This window comes from Denticeps clupeoides, chromosome 3, assembly GCF_900700375.1.
Source record: "Denticeps clupeoides chromosome 3, fDenClu1.1, whole genome shotgun sequence".
NCBI classification, from domain to species: Eukaryota; Metazoa; Chordata; class Actinopteri; order Clupeiformes; family Denticipitidae; genus Denticeps; species Denticeps clupeoides.
In genome coordinates this window covers 33,758,170-33,784,587 of record NC_041709.1, presented here as the reverse complement: position 1 = coordinate 33,784,587, position 26,418 = coordinate 33,758,170, and the positions used below count along the sequence as shown (strand labels likewise).

The following is a 26,418-nucleotide window of genomic DNA, read 5'->3' as shown; positions in this document are numbered from 1 at the left end:
GTCAGTGTTTTGATCTGTTCACCATCAACATTGCGTGAAGCAGCAACCACAGCCTCCCAGACACTGTTCAGAGAGGTGTACTGTTTTTCCCTTCTTCTAATTCTCACATTTGATGGACCACAGGTTCTCAATGGGGTTCAGATCAGGTGAACAAGGAGGCCATGTCATTAGTTTTTCTTCTTTTATACCCTTTCTTGCCAGCCATGCTGTGGAGTACTTGAACGCATGTGATGGTGCATTGTCCTGCATGAAAATCATGTTTTTCTTGAAGAATGCAGACCACTGCTTGAAGGTGTCTTCCAGAAACTTGCAGTAGGACTGGGAGTTGAGCTTGACTCCATCCTCAACCCAAAAAGGACCCACATTCTTTGATGATACCAGCCCAAACCAGTACTCCACCTCCATCTGGCTGGTGTCTGAGTCGGACTGGAGCTCTCTGCCCTTTACCAATCCAGCCACGGGCCCATCCATCTGGCCCATCAAGACTCACTCTCATTTAATCAGTCCATAAAACCTTAGAAAAATCAGTCTTGAGATGGGCAGTTATTTTGCGCCTTGGTTTTTCCACACGCTTCTTGCGACCCTGTTGACTATTTTGAATGAAACACTTGATTGTTCGATGATCACGCTTCAGAAGCTTTGCAATTTTAAGAGTGCTGCATCCCTCTGCAAGATCTCACTATTTTTGACTTTTCTGAGCCTGTCAAGTCCTTCTTTTGACCCATTTTGCCAAAGGAAAGGATGTTGCCTAATAATTATGCACACCTGATATAGGGTGTTGATGTCATTAGACCACACCCCTTCTCATTACAGAGATGCACATAACCTAATATGCTTAATTGGTAATAGGCTTTCGAGCCTATACAGCTTGGAGTAAGACAACATGCATGAAGAGGATGATGTGGACAAAATACTAATTTGTCTAATAATTCTGCACTCCCTGTATTTCCACTTTATTCCTCACTATTTGTGTCCAAACCCCCTGCTTAAAATGCCATGTCATATGATTAACCGGGTTTAAACATGTCTTTGATGACCTTAAATTGTTTGTTTTTACAGATCAGGAAAGCACATTTGCTGATCAAAGGTGTAAAGAGGAAACTGAAGAAAAGTTTCACCAGTTTAACAAGTATGACAATATTTTAGGAAAATTGAACCTTGAACACAACTATTGTAAAGAGAGACCTTACCAGTGTGTACAATGTGGGAAGAGTTTTGCAGAAGCATCACATCTTATAAGACACAAGAGGACACATACTGGAGAAAATCTCTACAAGTGTCTACAATGTGGGAAGAGTTTTGCAGAATCAGGAGCATTTAAAACACACAAGAGGACACATATGGGAGAGAAGCCCTACCAGTGTGTACAGTGTGGGAAGAGTTTTATGCAAGCATCACAACTTATAAGACATAAGCAGACACATACTGGAGAAAAGTCCTACCAGTGTGCACAATGTGGGAAGAGTTATACACAAGCAGGAGACCTTAAAAGACACAAAAAAATACATACTGGAGAAAAGCCCTACCACTGTGAACAATGTGGGAAACGTTTTGCAGAAGCATCACTGCTTAAATATCACCAGAGGACACATACTGGAGAAAAGCCCTACCAGTGTGTACAGTGTGGGAAGAGTTTTGCACGAGCATCAAACCTTAAAAGACATGAAATGACACATACTGGAGAAAAGCCCTACCAGTGTGTACAATGTGGGAAGAGTTTTTCACTAGCAGCAAACCTTAAAACACACAGGAGGAGACATACCTTAAATATTTACCAGTGCACTCTTTGCTCTAAAGGCTTTAGAACATTAGATCAACTGAAACGTCATCAACGTTTACATGCTGAAGAAAAGGCAGACAAGCATACAGAGAAGAAATTGAAGAAATCTGATGTCACACCAGTAAATTGGGTTGAAACTATTGAAGCTACAGTGAATGAGAAGAAAGACTTTGATGATGTAATTCATTCAGGTGAGTGAAATAAAATTTCTAAATATGTATTTCTTATCCACAAGCACTAATGTAATAGTGTGATACAGCATTTTATAGAATAGAATGCTTTTTATTGTAACTCTACGCATGTACAATGAGATAATGCAGACATATATGCAGACAATACAGTGGGTACGGAAATTACTCAGACCCCCTTAAATTTTTCACTGTGTTATATTGAAACCATTTGCTAAAACCATTTAAGTCCATTTCCCCCCATATTGACAGAAAAAGACATAATTGTTGCCATTTTTGCAGATCCCATGAATACCATGGTCCTAAGTATTCAGGCCCTTTTGCTCAGTATTTAGAAGCAGCATGAACAGCCATGAGTCTTTTTGTGAAAGATGCAACAGGTCACAACTTGATTTGGGGATCCTTTGCAGTTACTTCTTGCAGATCCTTTCTCAAGTTTTGGCAGGTTGGACTGTAAACGTTGGTGGACAGCCATTTTTAGGTCTCTCCAGAGATGCTCAATTGGGTTGTTGAGAGTTGTTGTGAAGCCACTACTTTGTCATTTTAGCTGGTCCAACCATTGTCCAATAAGACAATGGTCATTGTCTTGTTGGAAGGTAAACCTTCAGCACAACCTGAGGTCCTGAGCACTCTGGACGTTTTCATCCAGGATATCCCTGTACTTAGTTGCATCTTTCCCTCGATTGCAGCCAGTCGTCCTGTCCCTGCAGCTGCCACCACTATGCTTCACTGTTGGGACTGTATTGGACAGGTGATGAGCAGTGCAAGTTCCACTTAGAACTTTTTGGCCTTGATTCTATCTTAGTGTCAGCCACAGTGTTCTTTGGGTTCTTCTTTACCGCTCTCACCAAGGCACATCTTCCCCCATAGCTCAGTTTGGCCAGACGAGCAGCTCTACAAAGGGTTTCTATTCATCCCAAATGTCTTTCATCTCCAAGGATTATGGAGGCCACTGTGCTCTTAGAAACCTTCTATGTTAATTGTTTTGTAACCTTTGACAGATCTGTGCCATGCCACAGTTTTGTCTCTGAGTTCTTCAGGCAGTTCTTTTGACCTCATGATTCTCATTTGCTCTGACATACATTATGAGCTGTTAGGTCTTAGACAGGGTGTGGCTTTCCTAATCAAATATAATGAGTATAATCAAACACAGCTGGACTCAAATGAAGGTGTAGAACCATCTCAAGGAGGATCAGAAGAAATGGACAGTAAAGGGTCTGAATGCTTAGGACCATGTGATATTTCAGTTTATCTTTTTTTTTTTTTTTATCTGCTAAAATGTCAACAATTCTGGGTTTTTCTGGTCAATATGGGGTGCTATGTGTACATTAATGAGGAAAAATGACCTTAAATGATTTTAGCAAAGGGCTGCAATATAACAAAGAGTGAAATCTTTAATGGGGTCTGAATACTTTCTGTACCCACTGTACATTTGGGAAGAATAAATAACTGAATAAGGTTATAAACAGTGTGTGGGTTGCACATTATTGCACTTTAGATTATTACACATTGTTTTCAAAGTATTCAGTTATGATGAATGTGTAGTGTAGTTGGACAATGAGAATAATGATATTTTATACAGATATTGCACAGTTTTTCAATGCTGAATTAATATGCACCACTGAAGGAAAGAAGGAGGTCAGGGGGTTAGACTGTGTAGTCAGTACATGTGTGAGTTTAGAGTGGTTATGGCTTTTGGGGGAAAAAATCAGTTCTTGATTTTGTTTGGCCTTGTTGTGATGCACCTTTAGTGTCTTCATGAGGGCAACAGGTCAAACAGATGAAAGCCAGGGTGGGGGCTGTCTTCGAAGATGTTTTTTGCTCTGCTGAGGCATCAGGATGTGTAAATGTCCATCAAGGAGGGGAGAGGGCAGCCAATGATCTTCTGTGCTGCCTTTACTACTCTCCTTACCTGCCATGGTCCAACTGTCATTCCATACCAAAATACAGTATGACAGCAAGCATTCAATTGACAAGCGTCAGAAGGTCAATAGCAGGTTGGAGTCCCGGTTGTGTGTTGAGGACCCTCAGGAAGTGTTGCCGCTGCTGAGCCTTCTTGATGACTGCTGTTATGTTGTATGTTTAAAAGATGCCAGACGAGAAACCGGAAAGTATTGGACCCTCTCCACACATTCACCATTGATGTTGAGGGTGATAAGTCGGCACTGTGCTTCCTGAAGTTGACAATTATCTCCTTGTTTTTTTGGCATTCAAAGGCAGTTGCCAAATTCAGAATCTCCTTTCTGTAAGCTGCCTTTGAGATAAGCCAGACCACTGTCCTGTTGTCATCAAACTTGACTAAGTGGGCCGGACCACAGTCATGAGTCTAAAGACTGTGTACAGGACAGGGCTCAGCACACAGTCCAATCAGAAACCAGTGATCAGTGTGTGAATGGAGGAGAGGTGGGGGCCAAGTCTTACAGCCTATGGTGAGAATTTCATTAATTCAGTCGGAGGCCAAGAGTGTCCAGTTCGGTGATGATTGCCTGGAATTATTGTTTTAAAGTATTGGCTATTTATATACGAAGAGCATCCGGATGTTTCGTATGGCTCAGCACAGGGCTGCAGTGATTGCATCATCTGTGGGTCAATTTGCACGATGTGTGAACTGGTAGGTGAAGGTTGTCCTTGATGTGTTAGGCTAGTGATGGGAGACTTCTTTGTCACTATTATGATTGTATATGATTTTAGGTTGGACGGAATGACTGCCAGAGCTAGGGAGAGGTTGAATATTCTGGTGAGGTACAAATGTTTCCCAGTTCAGGTTTTTATTAAGACCTCATTCACACGTATATTTGAACAAGCCATTTTTCTGGTGGTGTCAGATGAGTGCATACTGTAATTTGACCATTTCTTTGTTCATTGGAGCAAATCAAAGCGTCCATATGGGTGTTCAATTAAACCGTGACTAGCTGTGAAACGTCAATCTAAAGCAGTTACAAAACACCAAAAAGCATATGGTGTTCTGAGGGCTTTCATTCTATCACTTTTACTATCAATATCCACTAAAATGTCATGTCATTTGATTTAATCAGGTTGAAACGTGTCTTTGATGGCTTTAAATTGTTTCTTTTTACAGATCTTGAATGCAAATTCGCTGAACAAAGATGTAAAGAGGAAACTGAAGAAACGTTGCACCAGTTCAACAAGTATGCCAACAGTATAAGACAAGTGAAGATCCTTGAAACACGACAGAAAAACTATTCTAAAGAGAAGCCTTACCAGTGTGAAGTGTGTGGGAGGAGTTTTACACAAGCATCACACCTTATAAGACACAACAGGACACACACTGGAGAGAAGCCCTACCAGTGTGTACAATGTGGGAAGAGTTTTGCATGTTTATCATGGCTTAAAGCGCACCAGAGGATACATACTGGAGAGAAGCCCTACCAGTGTCTACAATGTGGGAAGAGTTTTGCACAAGTATCAAACCTTATAACACACAAGAGGACACACACTGGAGAAAAGCCCTACCAGTGTGTACAATGTGGGAAGAGTTTTGCACAAGCATTCAGTCTAAAAATACACAAGAGGACACATACTGGAGAGAAGCCATACCACTGTTTACAATGTGGGAAGAGTTTTGCACAAGCATTCAGTCTAAAATTACACAAGAGGACACATACTGGAGAGAAGCCATACCACTGTGTACAATGTGGGAAGAGTTTTTCATGTACATCACACCTTAACAGACACCAGAGGACACATACTGCAAACCAGTGCACTTTTTGCTCTAAATGGTTTAGAACATCAGGTCAACTCAAACATCATCAACGTTTACATTCTGAAGAAAAGGTGTACAAGCGTACAGAGAAGAAATTGAAGAAATCAGATATCATCACACTTGTAAATTGGGTTGAAACAGTGGAAGCAACAGTGAATGATGAGGAGCAGGACTTGGATGATGTTGATCATTCAGGTGAGTGAAATAAAATTTAGACATTTCAGATATTGGGTGAATTTCTGTAAATACTTATTTCTACACACAAACACAATTTAAGGGACAGTGGTGGCCAGGGTTCTTCCAATCCTAAAGAAACCCACCTCTGAACCTACAGATATAAACAATTACAGACCTGTTTCCCTACTCATTTCTTTCTAAAATCCTTGAGCACTGTGTTTACAATCATCTATCACTTCATCTGTCACAGAACAACCTCCTGAATCCTAACCAGTCTGGATTCAGAACAGCTCTTTCTACTGAGACGGCCCTTCTGGTAGAGGTGGGAATCACCAGAGACCCCACGATACGATATTATCACGATATTTAACTCACGATACAATATTATTGCGATTTTAAACATTCTGCGATATGCTAAGTATTGCGATACGATATATTGTGATAATCACGTTTTTTTCCAACTGCAAATTATGTCCATAAAGGTAAACTTTGTCAAAATACATTTAATCTTACAAAATAGTCTTTAGTCATTCACTTTCATCATTTTTATTGCTGACAAACTGTTACTGACATAGAGTTACAGGTACTTTGAACAGTATAAATTGCAAAAAGTTATGCAGCAACTTCAGCAGCTTAATAATTTTAAAGTAAATCTCTGTTAAATGAAAATAAACTAAAAATGTAGATTTGCATTAACTAAATAAAAATGTTAAACGACAATAAAATTAAACCTGTTCTCTTAAATTAAGATAAGCAAAATGACCTGTTTGTTGATACCTGGGTTCCAGCGTTTTAAGCATGTAAGAGAAGCCTTCGTTTTCCACAACGTTGTATGGACGCAGGTCTTTGCAAATGAAGTACGTTATGGATTGTGTTATTCTCTTAGCTCGCTCTGAATTGGGAGGTAGTTTTGTTAAGCTAAGTGTGTCCAGCGTTGGTTGATTTTTCAGTGGAGCTGGTTTAGCTTTGCCGTCCTCAGCTAACAATATCTCAGGATGGTGGCGGGTGAGATGAGCCCTCATGTTCGTAGTATTTCCAGAATACTTTACTTTCATACGACACTCCTTGCAAATCGTGTGTGTCATATCCATCTTTTTTGTCCCATCCTTGTCAAAAAATCCAAAATACATCCAGACGTTTGACTTAAACACGGACGGCGCTTTCCTAATCTCTTTCTCTGCCTCCATTTTTGTTTTACCGAATTCATCCCACACGCTGACTCTCACCTTTGCTGACCTCACTAAAGAAAACGCCCAACAGCACCACCCGGTGGAGTAAAAAATGTATTGCTTTAATCATTGTACTAACAGTTTGATTTGTTTATTTAAATTTGTGTACAAAATATCGATATTTGGTGTCCCTGTATCGATACAATATCACCATGCAAAATATCGCGATACTATGCTGTATCGATTTTTTCCCCCACCCCTACCTTCTGGATGTTCTTGAGAATCTACATGCGGCCAGATTGTCAAAACTGTCATCTGTACTTATTCTCCTTGACCTCTCTGCAGCATTTGATACAGTTAACCACAAGACTCTCTTGTTTATCCTGAAGAGGCTTGGAATTCAGGGCTCAGCATGGCAGTGGTTCGCTTCCTACGTTGATGAACGAATGTAGTCCATACTTTCTTTAATTGAATGGCATCAAAATAGTTGGGAGAAAAATCTTAGTCTTTTATTGAATTTGCATCTAAAATAGTTTATTAATAACACATGGAGGTAGCAGTAGGAAAATGGTCCTTGAGTTTGAAGATCTTGGTCCTGGAAAGTCCTTAAAAGGTCCTTGAATTTGATGTTAACCAAGGAATGGAAACAAGATTGTTTTAAGTGAAGTGATTGTCATTGTGAAACACCACAGAACAGCACACGGTGACACAACGAAATGTGTCCTCTGTTTTTAACCATCACCCTTGGTGCACAGTGGGCAGCCATGACAGGTACCCGGGGAGCAGTGTGTGGGGACGGTGCTTTGCTCAGTGGCACCTTGGTGGGATTTGGTGATTTGAACTTCTGGTTCAGTGTGGGCGAGTGTGTTACCCACTAGGCTACGACCACCATTCTTGGGAAATCTTATTGTGGGACTGACTCAAAGTGGCTGTGATTCTGCACCAAGGCTGAACTTTAGAATGAGACTTCAGATTAGGGCTGCACAATTATGGCCAAAGTGATAATCATGATCACGATTATTCATTATTTTACGTAAAACACATTTTTATTGCGCTTTCTATTTCGCGATAAAAAAAAGAATTTTCTGGCTTAATAGTTGACCAAGGCCGGTCACTATAAAAGTACTTGATTTTAAAAATAACTAATATGAAAGATGAACATTCATTTACCTTATTATTTGGAAGGTCCATAAACAGAGGAATTTTGTATATATTCTTTGTCATTAGAGAAGCACGATTGAGAGGCTGAATGCGACATCAAGTTTTTATATATCTATTAGGGTTGCTAACTTTTTCAACCCCAAATGAGGGACACTTTCTTGCAGGTGCGCACATCTTGCAGGTGGCTGGTTATTTAATATTTAACCTCCCCGATGATCATCTTAATTTAATCTTTAGGCAGAAGCATGTGAACATGCTTACAATTTTGCATGGCAATGAAAAGTGTCTGAACAAAGGGAGTGAGAGAGAGAAAGTGTGTCTGCAGTGTAGTGTAGAGAACACTACAGTTCTGACATTCAAACAAATCCTGTTAAAATTTCAGGTTTTGTATTGTTCTTTTATATATATATATATATATCAAATTCTCCGATTAATGAAAGAAAATTAATTGATTAATTAACGACAGATTAATTGATTACTAAAATAATAATAGTTAAAATTGTGATCGTGATTAAAATTTGATTCATTGTGCAGCCCTGCTTCAGATACATTAACAGAGGATCACTAGAACCTATATAAAAGAAAAAAAATATATCTAATTGTTACAGTATACACAGTTTTAAATCTTTTTCCAAATTGCTGTTGGTTACATGAAGCACATTACAATGAAAATGTTTACAGAATATATCACAAGGACCAGAATTGTTAATAAGTGTCCATGCCACCCAGGGAATACCTATTTTACACAACTGCCCTCTGAAATGTGATAAAAAAAATATCTAATTAGGGACCTTCCAGTGACATTACATTTATAAACTCATCAACTCTGAAACGTGGTGCATTACAAGTTTTTCTTATCCTTTTCATAATTAGTATTGTTTATTTATTCCTATGTGTTTTATGGGTTTTGTTCTTGTTCTTTTACACAGTTTTTTTGTTACAGTGAAAATCACTGAACTAATTTTAAGATAATCAGCACTTCTTTAAAGAAACAATTCTGATTGTAGATCTATTAGCATGTACACCCAAAATGGTATATATTATATAGATAATCCAAAATATCAAAAAATAAGATACCGTCCCACAGACTGCTGCCCGGATGCCTTTTAATGGCTGCCAAACGCTTACTAATGGTGATGGGTTAAATGCGGAGGACACATTTCACTGAGGACACTGTGTGCTGTGCTTGCTGTATATCACAAAAAATAATCAGTTTCACTTACAATATCCACTTTATTCCTCACTAATTGTGTCCAAAACCTAAAATGTCATTTGATTGATCGGATTCAAACATGTCTTTGATGGCCTTAAATTTCTTTTTACAGAAATTGAAAGCAAGTTCACTGATCAAAGGTGTAAAGAGGAAACTGAAGAAAAGTTGCACCAGTACAAAGAAAATGACAACAGTTTAAGACAAGTGAAGATCCTGGAAACACGACAGAGGAAGAATTGTAAAGAGAAGCCTTTCCAGTGTGAAGAATGTGGGAAGAGTTTTACACAAGCAAGAGACATTAAAACACACAAACATACTGTAAATCTCTACCAGCGCACTCTTTACTCTAAATACTTAACAACATTGGGTCAACTCAAATGTCATCAACATGAACATACTGATGATAAGCTGTATAAGTGTATAGCAGTCGTTGAACTGATGAAATCAGATATAATCACACCTATACATTGTGGTAAATTATTGGAACCAACAAGAATTGATGTGAAGAAAGAGTTGGATGATGAAGTCTATTCAGGTGAGATGAGTACAAACAATTGGCGCTTGTAGTGATCTGGAATGATAGAAATTTTACAATTGACCATATACTCCCTCTTCCTTATAAAAGTAGAAAGGGATCTGTTGTGCACAGTCCTTTTCAAAGATGCAAAGGCTACAGTGAGCCTGTTGGTGCTGTGTGTTATATAGACTGAGGAGATAAGCCTGTACTGTCCAGTATCTGTCTTACTAATACACCAGGTCACATATTTGTTTCCAACATGTATTGAGTATATATTGGCTCATCAGTTGCAACTAGTTGCAAATATTGTAGGCACTGTATTTTTTTTACATTTACAGCTTTAATTTACATAAAACAGCCAGTCAGCCTAAGGTCATGATTAGTGGAACCATGTCCATGTCTTGCTGACAGATCCCTGAAGAATTAACCATTATGTTGTTGGTGGCTCTGGTGACCCTCTGGTACATTTCTGTAAACAACCTTTTTTGTGGCAATTTTTTTTTTTTTAATAAACTTTTGTTTATTGAAATTATTAAATCAAATAATCTACCCCCATCTGAAACACTGTAAAGAGAAAAACACCCGTAGCCATATGGTGCCTCAATAATAATAAAGGAGATAAAAGAAACGCATCACATACACAAACTGCATCACTTACTGATCGGGAAATGCACCCCACATCATTTTAAATGTCTGAAGGGAACCTCTAAGTCTTGGCCTCTCAAGTTTAACAAAGTAAAGCATATCCAGTGAATTTGGGTGGGAGGCTTAGAGGATTCCCAGGCAAGCGAGTTTCTTTAATGAGAAGATAGTGAGGGGGTGAGTAGAAAACCCCAAACAAAGCCCCAAGAGGATTAGGTTCTATTCTTTGCCCTACACATTCTGATAACGTGTCAAATATCTGTCCAATACTTGTGTAAAGAGAGAAAATATGAATGATATTGGCAGAGGACTGTTGACATCTGTCACACACTGGATTGACAGCCGCACAGAACTGTGACAACCGCACCTCAGTGAAATATGAACTGTGTGAGTCTCTGTATAAGTCCAGCACAAATGGATGTTCCATGCAGAAGAACCTACTCCAAATCTCCACAGGAATTTCCTGTCATTAATCCTCCTCCCAAAGTATCTTCAGAGAGGTTAGTGAATCAGCACGTAAATTGTAAAAAATGTATTCTATTCTACATAAATAATGGGACCTTTCAGAGATGGAATTGGTTTAAGAAAATATGGTGATGTGGCTAAAGGGCACTTGATGACCAGCAAAGCACCATCCAAAACACCAATACCAGGGTGACGTTGAAGGCTGGACACTATTGACACATTTCAACTGTGCTTTCACAATGGCAAATCACTTTCACTTACCACACATGTCAGAATAATAACAGAGTTTGATTTAACGGTCTCCTGACAGGAAAATTCACGTTGTGAGATTATTTAACATTAATACGAGTTCCCAGAGCCTGTCTAAGGTACTGCAGTGACTAGAAATGGCAATAGGAGTAAAGAGTTCTTTGGTCATTGTGCTTCACCATTCAGAGAGCGGCAGCTCAGACAGTCGGATTTGGAATTTGTCATGACAGGCGCCCGGGGAGCAGTGTGTGGGGACGGTGCTTTGCTCAGTGGCACCCCAGTGGCACCTTGGCATACAGGGATTTGAACCGGCAACCTTCTGATTATGGGGCCACTTCTTTAACCCGCTAGGCCACCACTGCCCCCTGCACCACTGCCTCCAACAAAACCAGCCATATCTGCAAGTGTGGCGCCCTCGTCCTTCCAGGACAAAATATGGGGAAAACTAAAGGACAGTTTATTGGCCACAACATATAATTTAGCAATGTAGCCATAACCCATTTATCAGACGCCCTTATCCAGAGCGACTTACAGTCAGTAGTTGCAGGGACAGTCACCCTGGAGCAAATTAGGGTTAAGTGTCTCTTGCTCAGGGACACAATGGTAATAAGTGGGATTTCAACCTGGGTCTTTTTGAAAAACACACTTTTTCCAGGAACAACACTTTCCCATCAAAATTTGTCTAACACTGTGAAACGCTTAAGAACATAATTTCTAACATTATTCATTTGGTCATTGGTTTTTCATAAAGCTACCAGGAGTGGGGTTCGAACCCACGAAGACATGCGTCCATTGGATCTTAAGTCCAACGCCTTAACCTCTCGGCCATCCTGGTTCAATGAAGGAAAGGAAGGAAGAAAAGATGATTCTACATCCACGCTGGAAAAGTTAGACAAAATGAAGCTGAGTGATGACAGAGCAGCTCGTTCTTTACCTGGACTGTTACCTTTTACACTCAATCAGTCCCACCAGCATCACTGAGCCCTGCAGCTTTTGATTTATAATCTGTGGGAGGATCCGTATGTTTTTTTTTTTAGTTCCCATTGGAACTATTAATGCAGCAGATTCAAGCTACGCTGTTGCATTATGCATTGCATGAATTGGCAAGGTCATGCGGTGGCAAAATGAAAAGAGTAAAGAGATCAAATGATAAGAAATCAAAAATGTGCCTTGAAAAAAGTTACGAAACAGATATTTGCAAGAGAATGGACGGTGTCATCTGCGAGAGTTTTTGAAGAAGCACAGGCATAATCTTTTCAGAGTTTTGGACACAGATGGAGATGGAGACACCCAGACTCATTTCACAGGAGAGGATGCACAGACAGAAATCTGGGCCTGCACGAGGTGACAGGATCGGGCCACCAGCGACACCCAGTGTTACAGATTTGGAATGAACACGAACAGTGCTCGTGTTCACAAGAACAGTGAACGTGGAGCTTAAACAGCAAAGTGTATTCTCCGTCAGAAAACAGGACATTATGAACGCATGTGTTTCAAGAAGAAATTGTTTCTGTTGAGGGTTAGTTCTCTGTTCAAGTTGCTATTCATTCTCTCCCAAAGATGGTAGTAAGTGGGATATGAACCTGGGTCTCCTGGTGTGTTACCACTAGGCTACTACCACCACTACATCAGCCATGTAACATACAAGTCTATCATAGCCTTCTGATAAGGGGTAAGGAAGTGGACCTAAAGTTGCCGGTTCAAATCCCGACCCGCCGAGGTGCCCTCCCCACACACTGCTCCCCTGGATTTACACTGGCAAAATCCCTTCCGTGCATATAGTTTAGTAAAAAGTAGCCCCTTTTTCTGAAGTAATGTACTGTTGGAACTGGGTGTCTTTATCTAATAAATGCTCTATTCACCTCCCTGAGGTCTACACATAGCCTCACTAGTTTTGGGTCCTTCTCAGGGTTTTCTGCTAAGCTGCGCAACCAGGGACTCTGTCTTTCAGTCCAAAGACAAAGAGGCTTATTCTACAGCCAGAGCCAACCTGTCATGGGCTAATAAGGAGGCAAAGTGAGCTGATGCAGAGAAAACCAACAGCCACGTCACATCTTCAAAGGACACATGACGCATGTAGCAGGGCATCCAGACCATCACAGGCTGTGCTGTGCTGCAATGTTTCACAATGGCAATCATTTCACTTTCACTTTCACATGATGTTGTGAAGTTATATTCTAGTTTATTTGCTCTGATTACTGCTTTGCACACTCTTGGCATTCTCTCCTTGAGCTTCTCTTGAAGGAGTTCCCAGAGGTATTTAGCACTTGTTGGCCCCTTTGCCTTCACTCTGTGGTCCAGCTCACCCCAAACCATCTCGATTGGGTTCAGGTCCGGTGACTGAGGAGGCCAGATCTCCACTTTTTAAGTACATAACTCCACAGGTCTTCATTAATATTTTTGATGACTTCCGTGAGAATCTACCAATGTAAATGGTCATGAAAATAAAGAAAACACATTGAATGAGAAGGTGTGTACAAAATTTTGGCCTGTACTGTATATATACTTTTTTCTTTTATGATTGCACTATGGGGGGGGTCTGTGTGAAACATTATTTCAATACACGGTATACGACAATAAACCAATCTTGAATCTTGAATTTTGAATCTTGATAAAAGAAAATCAAAAAGACAAAAAGGACATGAAAATGTTTTGATGCTTGATATAATTTGTTTATTGGCCACAAACACTTTGTGGGCTCATATTTAGTCTATAAATTACTATAAATAATACTATAATAATTAGGATTTAAACCTGGGTCTTCTGGTTTGAATATTGATTTGAGTATTATCATATGCACACACATGATTGTTTCGTTTCGTTTTATTTGATGATGATCCAGAGCTTCCTGTCTCACTTGGAGTCGCTTTCTGAAATTGACGAATCTGCTGCCGTGTGACGAATCTGCTTCTGTTTACATCTGCAGGAAACCAAGTAAAACACAAACAAGTGCACGCGCGAGTCACCCTGCTGACGTAAATGATCCGATTTTGGAGTTTTTATGATTTTGGGTTTTGGTAAGTAATTTTATTCCACATAGAATGTAGAAACGCGTGTTATTTGGACTGTTTAAAGTGGCGGTCTGGTGAGAGAGGAGCAGGCTGATTTAAACTCGCTCTACACACAAACTCGGGTCAGACTTCAAAATGTTCTTCTGACACTTTTTATTGTTTTTTAAAAAGCTTAAATGTAAGTAGTTTGTGTCCAGCGGGCTGGTGAACAGGTTTAACAGCAACAGATACAGTTATGCTAAAGTAGTTTCACGTTAGCAGCTAAATGCTCATTCAGACTGATGTCTGAGATCATTTACACTTTTAATGTGGAGACTTTTTCTTCACTGTTCTTTATTCAACACATTTCCAACATCACCAATCACATTTAAATAAGAAAACACTCTGCTGTGATTGTCTGTAAAAGACTGCAGCAGCTCACATGAGCTACAAGCCTTTTTATGTGAATAGAGAGAAGCTGGAGTTGGTTGTGTTCGCTGTAAAATTAGCAGCAACTGAGGAATCTCCTGGGAATCATTTATAAAGGTGACTCTGTGTCTTTATGTAATATCAGAAATCTGCTTTGTCTATTTATGTGTGTTTTATAGGAATACTGTTAGGAATAGTATGAATGTTGTGTGTCCTGCAGAAAATAATTCTAGAATGATTATTGGTGATAAGATGATTGTTGAAATAACCTCCTGCTTCATTCCAAGGTCCCAAGATGGATCCCAGTCTGTCTCTGTTACCTGCTGATCTGAGGAGTGTAGACCAGAGCAGCACACATGTTAAACCAGAAATATCAGCAGATACCATCACATCTCTGAACTGCGGTAAAATACTGGAACCAACAGGAATTGTTGTGAAGAAAGAGTCGGATGATGAAGAATATTCAGGTGAGGGGAGTTAAAAAGATTGGAGGAGCTTTTAGTGATCTGGACCATAAGTGACCATATCACTTCTTTTCACTCCTCTGCCTGAAATGGGGAGCATTTGGTGGTTTGCTGATTGTTGGTGAAATGATGTTCATTCTACTTCCAGATTACGGCCCCACCAGTGCTCACTGGCACCCTCAGTTCTTTAGAAATTCTTCTGTAACCATTGACACCAGTGTGTTTAGCAAAAATAAAAACATAAAAACACATATTACACACATCTGCTTCAGTACATCACAGAACATGTTTTCATAAAAGGTGGTAGTAGCCTAGTGGGTAAGACACTCGCCTGTGAACCAGAAGACCCGGGTTCAAATCCCACTTACTACCATTGTGTCCCTAAGCAAGACACTTAACCTTAAGTTGCTCCAGGGAGACTGTCCCTGTAAATACTGATTGTAAGTCGCTCTGGATAAGGGCGTCTGATAAATGCTGTAAATGTCATTTATGTTCAGAACTCATGTAGCCCCAAACCATGACACTTTCACCATCATGCCTGACTGTAGGCCAGATACACTTGTCTTTGTACTCCTCATCTGGTTGTCCGTACACATGCTTGACACCATCTGAACCAGACCATCATCAGACCACGTGATATGGTTCCAGTAATCCTTGTCCACTTTTATTCAACTGTGTGTGGTGGGACGATGACCATGCAGACTGTCTGCCCGTCTGACCCCTCACCTCTTCAACCTCAGCAGCAATGTCGGCAGCGCTCATATGTCTGTTTTCAAAAGACAATCTGTGGAAGTGACGCTGAGCACATGCTCTCAACTTCTGTGGTCAACCATAACGAGGCCCAGAGGTGGCAGAAGACCACAAAGTCACAGGTTCAAACCCCACTTAATATTATTGTGTCCCTGAGCCAAACACTTCAGTGCTCTAGACTAAATTTTTTCTTAAGCACACCAACTTTACAATGCAGTTTTCAGGGTTATTTTTTTTTTTTATTGTTTTTGTTCTTGACTATCTCCACACTCTCAAAGCACTTCTGGTCCAGCAGCCTTTTGTAAGTTAAGACGTCTGCCGTAGTTAGACACAGCACCTGATTACTAGAAGGAGGGTGATGTTCCTTGCAGTCACGTTGTTCTGGTAGGGAGGGGCCACTGTCACAGCCGGAGGTTTTAGTCCTAATTCGCATTAGCACATTAGATGAACACTCCAATAATAAAATAATAATAATAAATAAAGTGAAGTGATTGTCACATGTGATACACAGCAGCACAGCACACGGTGCACACAGTGAAATTTGTCCTCTGCATTTAACCCATCACCCTGAGTGAGCAGTGGGCAGCCATGACAAGCGCCCGGGGAGCAGTGTGTGGGGACGGTGCTTTGCTCAGTGACACCTCAGTGGCACCTTGGCGGCTCGGGATTCGAACCGGCAACCTTCTGATTACGGGGCCGCTTCCTTAACCGCTAGGCCACCACTGCACCACATAATAAAAACTGAGGTGAATTCCCGCAGTAAATAAAAAGGTCTGCATCTCACAGTCACAAACTCCACCAGGTATGAACAGTAACTAGAGACAAACACAGAGGTCTTGGATTCAAATCTTGTATCTTTCTCTTAATCGTCCATTTCACCTTTTACCAAACTCACGTCCGTCTCAAGGCCACCGCCATCCTGCCTGTGAGTGCAGTGTCGTGTCTCAATGACTACCGGTCATATGGACTAAACAAAGGAGATGATTTTTGACTTCATAAGACAACGGAGGGTCCACTCTCCACTGAACACCAAGAACAAAGTCAAGGACACAAAATTCTTCAGTGTTCATTTAGAGGAGAACATCTCCTGGAATCTCAACACCAGCTCAACAGCCAAGAAAGCCCAGCAGCGTCTCTACTTCCTGCGGAGGCTGAGGAACCACCATCCTCACCACCTTCTACCATTGAGAGCATTCGTACCAGCTGCATCACTGTCTGGTTTGGGAACTGCACCGTGTTGGACCCTACAGCTGAGAAGATCATTGGAGTCTCTCTTCCCCCCATAATGGACATTTACCACACGCTACTTCATGGTGATTATCACATGTAACAATCACTACACTTTACACTTTTCAGGAAAGCACCAGCATTGTGAAGGACTCTACACATCCTTCACATGCACTCTTTACCTTCCTACCATCCGGAAAGTTTGCACTTTATGTAGCCCAGTTTGACTGTTGCACATATGCACTTTATGTCAGTATGTAACTTTGTCTAATCGTTCAAATGTTACATGTACCACCAGGTTCCAGAGAAAGCTGGTTATTTCATTTCACTATGTACTGCCTAATGTGTATATAGCAGAAATGACATACTATACTTCAGCTTCATGTGACAAGCACAGCACCCCAGTGCACCCAGTGGAATGTGCTCTCTGCATTTATCCCTGAGGGAGCAGTGAGCAGCCATGAAAGCCGCTCTTGTAGCAATGTGTGGGGATGGATCTTGTGTAATTTCACACCTTGGTGGTTACTTTCACTATACTTTCATTTTTCAATATCCAGTTTATTCTTCGTTAATTGTGTCCAAAAATCTTGTGTAAAATGTTGTTACTTTGATTAATCAGCTTCAAACATGTCTTGATGTCTTTTAATTGTTTTTACAGAACTTGAAAGCAAATTTGCTGATAAAAGGTGTGAGGAGGAAACTGAAGTAAGGTTGCACCAGTTCAACAAGTATGACAACAGTTTAAGACAAGTGAAGATTCTTGAAACACGACAGAGAAACTATTCTAAAGAGAGGCCTTACCAGTGTGAAGAGTGTGGGAAGAGTTTTAAACAAGCATCACACCTTAACACACACAAGAAGACTCACACTGGAGAGAAGCCCTACCAGTGTGTACAATGTGGGAAGAGTTTTGCACGCGCATCAAACCTCAGCACTCACAAGAGGACACATACTGGAGAAAAGCCCTACCAGTGCGCACAATGTGGGAAGAGTTTTACACGATCATCAAACCTTAAAATACACAAGAGGACACACACTGCAAATATCTACCAGTGCACTCTTTGCTCAAAGTGCTTTAGAACATTAGATCAACTCAAACACCATCAGTGTTTACATACCGAAGAGAAGGCCTACAAGCATACAGAGGAGAAACTGAAGAAATCAGATATCATCACACCTGTGAATTGGGTTGAAACAGTGGAAGTAACAGTGAATGATGAGAAGCAAGACTTGCATAATGGGTTTCTTTCAGGTTAGTGAAATTATTTTTAAACATTTCAAATAATGGGTGAATTTCTGTAAATACATATTTCCCATCCCAGACGATTATTGTGTGATACAGCATTTTATACATTCAGAAATATTATTCATAAAAGGTCTTCTATATACAGACCTCATGTTCGCCAGTCCAAGTTTTGATACCAGGTATTAGTATTACTAGTAATTGTTGCTACTAAATATACACATTTTAAAATATTTTGGTTCCTCAAAGCACAATAAATTCAAATTTTATTTGTCATACACATTTACGTTTAAGGCATTTGACAGACGCCCTTATCCAGAGTGACTTACAAAGTGCTTCCATTTTTCCATCAATGAAGTGATCAATTCTGGTTCACTAGGACCCCCAAATATGAATACAATCTTTTTATTCACTCTGTTGTAGATTCTATACAGAAGTCAGACAATAAGAAGGTTCTAAATATTCTCTAAAGAGGAAGGTCTTGAGCTGCTGTTTGAAAGTGCTCAGTGACTGTGTTGTTCTGACCTCAAGTGGAAGTTCATTCCAACACAGAGGACCAAGACAGAGAACTGTGTATATGAGTGTCTTCCTTTTACCTTCAGAGATGGAAGGACCAGGCGAGCAGTACTGGAGGCTCGGAGTATACAAGGTGCAGTGTGAGGTGTAATAAGGGCTGTGAGGTAGGATGGTGCTACTCCATGTCTGGCTTTGTAGGCCAGCATCAGTATTTTTAATCTGATGCGTGCAGCTACAGACAAGGTTGGATTTGTCTGATATTGTATCTACATGAATCTACATGAGCGGGAAAGATTTCTGATGTGAGTCGAGAAGGAGAGTTGGTTGTCTATTGTTACTCTAAGGTTGCGGGCTGTTGTAGAAGTGTTGTGAGTGGTCCAGGTAAAAAGCAAGATCCTGATGTGGTGAAGAATCTGCTGGAATGAATATTAGTTCAGTTTTGGTGGGATTGAGTTTGAGGTGATGGGCTGCCATCCAAGATGACATGTCAGTTAGACATCCAGAGATTTTGGAAGCAGCATGTCGATCTGAGGGAGGAAAAGAGAAGATGTGTTGTGTGTTGTCGGCATAGCAGTGGTAGGATAATCCATGTGAGGAAATGACCTCACCAAGTGATCTTGTGTAGAGGGAGAAAAGGAGAGGACCTAGAACTGAGCCTTGAGGGAGTGGAGAGTCTATGTGAGGCAGAGGTGGATCCTTCCCAAGTCACTTGGTAAAATTGCTCATCAAGGTAGGAAGCAAACCACTGCCAGCAGACCTGAAACCATACACCTACAAGGCAAAGAGCTCAACTGAACATGCAGTGGCCACAGCCCTCTTTGCTGCCCCGACCCACCTGGAGCAGCTGGGGAGCTACGCTAGACTGCTCTTTTTGGACTTCAGCATGGCATTCAATACTATCCACTCCCACAACAATTTGGGTCCAGATTGGCAGATCTGGGACCATCACTCACCTGGGTCCTTGGCTGGACCCACACCTTCACTGTTCTCAGCTTCAGCATTGGGACACCACGGTGGTCTATACCCTCCTCTATACCCTCTACATGTATGACTGGTTCCCCTCACACTCCAGCAACAAGATCATCAAAAGAAAATACAGAGTGGTTGGACTCATCTTGGACAAAAAAGGGGAACTGGCATACAAGGATGCTCACTGTTCATATAAAGAACTGTATTGACTGTGTTGCTGTGGATAAGCACATAACTTGGGAGACCCACAGAAGCTACATACTAATTACAAATGTGGCAGACATAACCATTAGCAGTGATGATGCTCTAGCAGAGGAACTGAACAACATTTTTGCCCATTTTGAGTTTTTTTTTTTTATTTTTTGGAACAATTCTGATTGGAGAAAAAATTAATTGCATAGATCATGCAAAATATCTCCTCATAACGTTTGGGTCAAAGAATAATGAGTTTTTTGAAAATAGGCAACATTTCAAATGGTGACACATTTAGTGTCACCATGTGCTGTGCTTGCTGTGTATCAAAAAATGACAACTACTTTCACTTTCATTATCCAGAGCGACTTACAATCAGTAGTTAGGTGGGTGGTAGTAGCCTAGTGGGTAACACACTCGCCTGTGAACCAGAAGACCCAGGTTCGAATCCCACTTACTACCATTGTGTCCCTGAGCAAGACACTTAACCCTAAATTGCTCCAGGGGGACTGTCCCTGTAAATACTGATTGTAAGTCGCTCTGGATAAGGGCGTCTGATAAATGCTGTAAATGTAAATGTAAATGTAATGTAGTTACAGGGACAGTCCTAGGAGCAACTTAGGGTTGCTCGGGGACACAATGTTTAGTAAGTGGGATTTTAACCTGGGTCTTCTGGTTTGTTACCCACTAGGTTGCTACCATTCTTCACAAATTTTGTCCAAAACTCTTGCTAAACATGTCATGTCATTTGATTTATTAGGTTCAAACATGTCTTTGATTCCTTTAAATTGTTTTTACAGATCCGGACAGCAAATTCGCTAATCAAAAGTATAAAGCGGAAACTGAAGAAAAGTTGCACCAGTTCAGCAAGTATGACAGCAGTATAAGACAAGTGAAGATCCTTGAAACACGACAGAGAAACTATTCTAAAGATAATCCTTACAAGTGTGTACAATGTGGGAAGAGTTTTGCACGAGCATCAAACCTTAAAACACACAAGAAGACACATACTGGAGAGAAGCCCTACCAGTGTGTACAATGTGGAAAGTGTTTTACCCGATCATCTAACCTTAAAACACACAAGAGGACACATACTGGAGAGAAGCCCTACCAGTGTGTACAATGTGGGAAGAGTTTTGCACGAGCATCAAACCTTATAACACACAAGTGGACACATACTGTAGAAAAGCCCTGCCAGTGTGTACAATGTGGAAAGAGTTTTTCATATGCATCAGTGCTTAAAAGACACAAGAGGACACATATTGCAAATATGTACCAGTGCACTATTTGCTCTAAATGGTTTAGAACATTAGATCAACTCAAACATCATCAACATTTACATACTGAAGAAAAGGCAGACAAGTGTACAGAGAAGAAATTTAAGAAATCAGATATCATCACACCTATGAATTTGGTTGAAACACTGGAAGCAACAGTGAATGATGAGAAGCAGGACTTGGATGATGTGATTCATTCAGGTGAGTAGAATAAAATTTAAGCATTTTAGATAGTGGGTGGTTTTCTGTAAATACATATTTCCTATCCACAAACAGACCCCTTTCCCCAGACTCTAATTGTGCAATACAGCATTTTATACATTCAAAAATATTATTCAGAAAAGTCCTTGTACAGTCCTGGCCAAAAGGTTTGAGAATTACACAAAAACGGTTTTCCGAAAGTTTGCTGTTTCTGTCTTTATAATGGTGATTTACATATTTAACCAATTTCCTTTATAATTAATAATAAAGTGTTCAGATTCTAATTATACTCCAGAATGAAGAGTTATCAGATTACTTGCAAAATCCCTCTTATACATGGGGAGCAGTGGTGTGGGGACGGTGCTTTTTCTCAGTGGCACCTTGGCAGTTTGTGATTTGAACCAGCAACCTTCTGTTTTATGGGGCTACTTCCTTAACCGCTAGGCCACCACTGCCCCCAGTCCCCTGTAGCCTGTGATGGTCTGGATTCCCTCCCACATCCGCCGTGTGACCTTTGAAGACGTGAAGTGGCTGTTGATTTTCTGTTGACACCCTCACCCTCAATACACTTGCTGATGTAAATGGTGACTGAGGTTGTGTGCTCCTCCAAGTCCACTGAGTGGTCATTGGTGGCTGCATCTCTTAACATCTCCCAGTCTGTGCAGTGAAAACGGTCCTGGTGGGCAGAGAAGGCCCCCCTGGAGCCACTTTCTCACCTCTCTGATGGCTGGTCTGAACGGCTTGTGGATGGGTCTGTAGGCTGGGGTGAGAAGTATGGAGATGTGGCCTGATTGTCCGGTGATGGGGAGGAGTGTAGCCTTGTATACACGCTGGATCTATGTGTAAACAAGGTCTAGTATGTTGTCTTCTTGTGTTGCAAACTCAATGTTCCGATGAAATTTTGGCAGTACTGGTTTGAGTCTTGCATTGCTGAAGTCTCCCGCGACGATGAAGATGCTGTCTGGTTAGACTTTATGCAGGTTGCTGATGATGTTGTAGAGTTCACAGAGTGCACCACTAGCTTTAGCATTATTTCGAGCGCTAGGCGGGATGTATACTGGACTCCCGAGACGTGGAACAGTCTTCATCTAACTGCTAAAACCTCTTCAAGCTCCAAACAGTGCACAGAAATAATCACAGCATTCCTGCACCAGCTGTTATGGATGTAGATGTGCAGGCCACTGCTGCGCATCTTACCTGACGAGCTGGAATCTCTGCCAGGATGGAAGCTGGTTAGCATGTCTAGCTTGATAGTGGAGTCTGCAATGTTTCGGTGAAAATAAGAACACAGCAGTCTCAGACAGTCCTGTCTGTTGTCCAAGGAGCGCACGTTGGAGAGGAGCAGAGTATTCCCGGTCTGCTGTGGTTAGCTTTTAGCTTAGCATGAATCCCAACTGAATTGCCACACCTCTGCCTCCTCGTGCAATGTATTTGATGAGCCTGGCTGTAGGCTCTTGGTGGTGCCCCACTTGGAGCCTGGAGCGGTGCTGTCTCTCCATCGTGTTTTCATCAGGCTTGATTAGATGACTAATGTCGAGGTCGAGAAGTTGTTTAAAATTGAAAAAGTGTTTATCCGTGGTTCTGATGGTCATAACCAACTTTACACGACACCAAAACACAAATATTTTACAAAAAGTGTAGTATGGTCAGTAGCCGGTATGGCCGCCATCTTGATTCCAGGTGGGGTTTCTTCTCTTGCAAATTGCTGCTTTCCCCCTCTCTCCGAGCCCCGATCCCTTCCTCGATCTCTCTTGCACGCTTGCTCAGTGTCCTACTTCTGCGTTTGTTCAACTTCACCTGCGCACTCGCGATTTTGTTGATATTGAATTTCACTAGTGCAATCACTGTGTCTTATGCTTCCGCACAGTGGTGCCATAGCGGATAAAGAAGCAGACTTGTAACTGATTGGGTTGAAATCCCGAACCGTCAAGATGCCACTGAGGTCCCCACACTCTGCTTCCCGGTTGGCTTTCATGGCGGCTCACTAATGGTGATTGGTTAAATGTAGAGGACACATTTTTGTTGTCATTGTGCATGCTGTGTATCACAATGACAAAAACAATTACTTTCACTTTCAATAGCATGTTTATTCCTTGCTAATTGTCACTAAAACACATGCTAAAATGTCATGTAATTTGGATAATCAGATTCAAATAAATCTTTGGTGACTTTAAATTGTTTTTTCCCCAGATGAGGAAAGCAAATTTGCTGATCAAAGGTGTAAAGAGGAAACTGAAGAAAAGTTGCACCAGTTCAACAAGTACAACAACAGTTTAAGACAAGTGAAGATCCTTGGAACACAACAGAGAAACTATTCAAAAGAGAAGCCTTACCAGTGTGAAGAGTGTGGAAAGAGTTTTGCACGAGCATCACATCTTTTAACACACAAGAGGACACATACTGGAGAAAAGCCCTACCAGTGTGTACAATGTGGGAAGGGTTTTGCACATACGTCACACCTTATAACACACAAAAGAACACATACTGGAGAGAAGCCCTACCAGTGTGTACAATGTGGGAGGAGTTTTGCACGAGCAGCTCACCTGAATAGACACAAAAAGATACATACTGGAGAGAAGCCCTACCAATGTGTACAATGTGGGAAGAGTTTTGCGCAAACATCACACCTTATAATACACAAGAGGACACATACTGGAGAAAAGCCCTACCAGTGTGTACAATGTGGGAAAGGTTATGCACATACATCTCAGCTTTTAGCACACAAGAGGACACATACTGGAGAGAAGCCCTACCAGTGTGTACAGTGTGGGAAGAGTTTTACACGAGCATCACACCTTAATAGACACAAAAAGATACATACGTCAGAAAAGCCCTACCAGTGTGAACAATGTGGGAAGAGTTTTGCACAATCATCGCACTTTATAATACACAAGAGGATACATACTGGAGAGAAGCCCTTCAAGTGTGTACAATGTGGGAAGAGTTTTCTACGAGCATCACACCTTAAAAGACACAAGAGGACACATTTATCCCAGCAGAATTTTCTATCTAAATACTTAACAACGTTGGGTCAACTCAAATGTCATCAACGTGAACATACTGATGAAAAGCTCTACAAGTGTATAGCAGTTGTTGAAATCAGTCCTGTGAAATGACGCATCCTGGGGAAATTTTATTGTGGGACTTGCTAAAAGTGTCTGTAATTCAACACCAACGCTGAATTTTGGAATGAGACTTTATATATAGTTTTAGGGTACTGCTAAGACCTATATAAATTTCATGCCAGGGAACCTTTCCTGTCCTGTTGTCTGCCTGGGTATGAGGGGAGGTAGAGATGAACAGTGTCTCACAGTGCCAACCCAAAGTTAGAAAAACAATATGTACACTATTCACGATAAGTTGGGAATATTATGAGAGACTTAGTGGATTTCATACATACAATGTTTGTTTCACTTCTGACATTTTTGGGATAGGGAGGCAATTGTATTGGGGTGATAGACACACCTCATTTTGTGTTTTTCATGTAATGGTCTTATTGTGTACAGGGGTGCCTAATATTGGGGCCAATACCAAGAGTCAACCTTTCTCAATGCGGCATCAATTTCAACATTCTGTGGGTATAAAAAGCTGACCAGACACCCGACCACTGCTGCATTGTCCAGGTCACTGCGTCTTGTGTCCACTGTAAACGTACCCGGGGGTATCTTGGCGTCAGTGGAGTCATGTCATCTGGCATTCAAGCCAAAGCAGTGCAGTCGGTTGCGAATGGATTGCTGGTCCTTAACTTATTGTGAATATAGCATTATCATTTTTAGCTTATGCTTTTTCAGCATATTATAGTGCTGTCTTTGGGTCATGTATGAAATCGGTTTACTTTTTTCTGTGTGTGCAGTATGAAGTGAAGTGAAGTGATTGTCACATGTGATACACAGCAGCACAGCACACGGTGCACACAGTGAAATTTGTCCTCTGCATTTAACCCATCACCCTGAGTGAGCAGTGGGCAGCCATGACAGGCGCCCGGGGAGCAGTGTGTGGGGACGGTGCTTTGCTCAGTGGCACCTCAGTGGCACCTTGGTGGATCGGGATTCGAACCGGCAACCTTCTGATTACGAGGCTGCTTCCTTAACCGCTAGGCCACCACTGCCCCCTACAGTGCATCCAAAAAGTATTCACAGTGCATCACTTTTTTTACAATTTGTTATGTTACAGCCTGATTCCAAAATGGATTAAATGTTTGTTTTTTTCATCAGAATTCTGCACACAGCACTTCATAATGACAACACGAAAAACGTTAATTTGAGGTTTTGGCACATTTATTAAAAATAATTATTCACAAACTTTTTGTTGATGCACCTTTGGCAGAAATTACAGCCTTTTTTGAATATGATTCCACAAGCTTGGCACAACCTATCCTTGGCCAGTTTGGCTCATTCCACTTTGGTGTGATGCAACCTTGGAGTAACCTGGGAGTAAGGGTGGTAGTAGCCTAATGGGTAACACACTCACATATGAACCATAAGACCCAGGTTTAAATCCCACTTACTACCATTGTGTCCCTGAGCAAGACACTTAACCCTAAATTGCTCCATGGGGGGGACTGTCCCTGTAACTAATGATTGTAAGTTGCTGATAAATGCTGTAAATGTAATGTAAATGAGTAACTGTAGACAACCAACTCTCCTTCTTGACTCACATCACCAATCTTTCCTGCTCATTTGGATTCCTTCTCTACAATATCAGATGGATCTGATATTGTCTGTCAACAAAGATCCTTGTTCAGTCCCTAGTAATCTCATGACTGGATTACTGTAACTCCCTTCTAGCTGGTCTACCTCTGAATGCCATCCGGCCTCTACAACTAATACAGAATGCAACCTTAAACCTTCCATAATTCTCCCAGATAACCCCACT

The 26,418-nt window shown here is 41.1% G+C and overlaps 1 protein-coding gene and 1 non-coding gene across 3 annotated transcripts; one reads left to right on the top strand and one right to left on the bottom strand.

Moving 5' to 3' along the window:
• Positions 1-12,037: 12,037 nt before the first annotated feature.
• Positions 12,038-12,120, bottom strand: trnal-uaa (transfer RNA leucine (anticodon UAA)). The gene has a single exon. It is a non-coding gene; the product is annotated as a tRNA-Leu (tRNA).
• A 5,081-nt stretch (positions 12,121-17,201) lies between these two features.
• Positions 17,202-25,436, top strand: LOC114785674 (zinc finger protein 431-like). 2 transcript variants are annotated; one of them, XM_028972180.1, is made up of 5 exons: positions 17,202-17,231; positions 17,804-18,397; positions 20,866-21,543; positions 23,411-23,533; positions 23,734-23,861. In XM_028972180.1, exons 1-4 carry the CDS (start codon positions 17,204-17,206, stop codon positions 23,419-23,421), a joined length of 1,311 nt encoding a protein of 436 aa, XP_028828013.1. In that variant the 5' UTR covers positions 17,202-17,203; the 3' UTR covers positions 23,422-23,533; positions 23,734-23,861. The 2 variants fall into 2 exon arrangements, with proteins under 2 accessions (XP_028828013.1, XP_028828012.1); XM_028972179.1 differs by lacking the exon at positions 23,411-23,533 and having other exon boundaries at positions 23,734-25,436.
• The last annotated feature ends 982 nt before the right edge of the window (positions 25,437-26,418 follow it).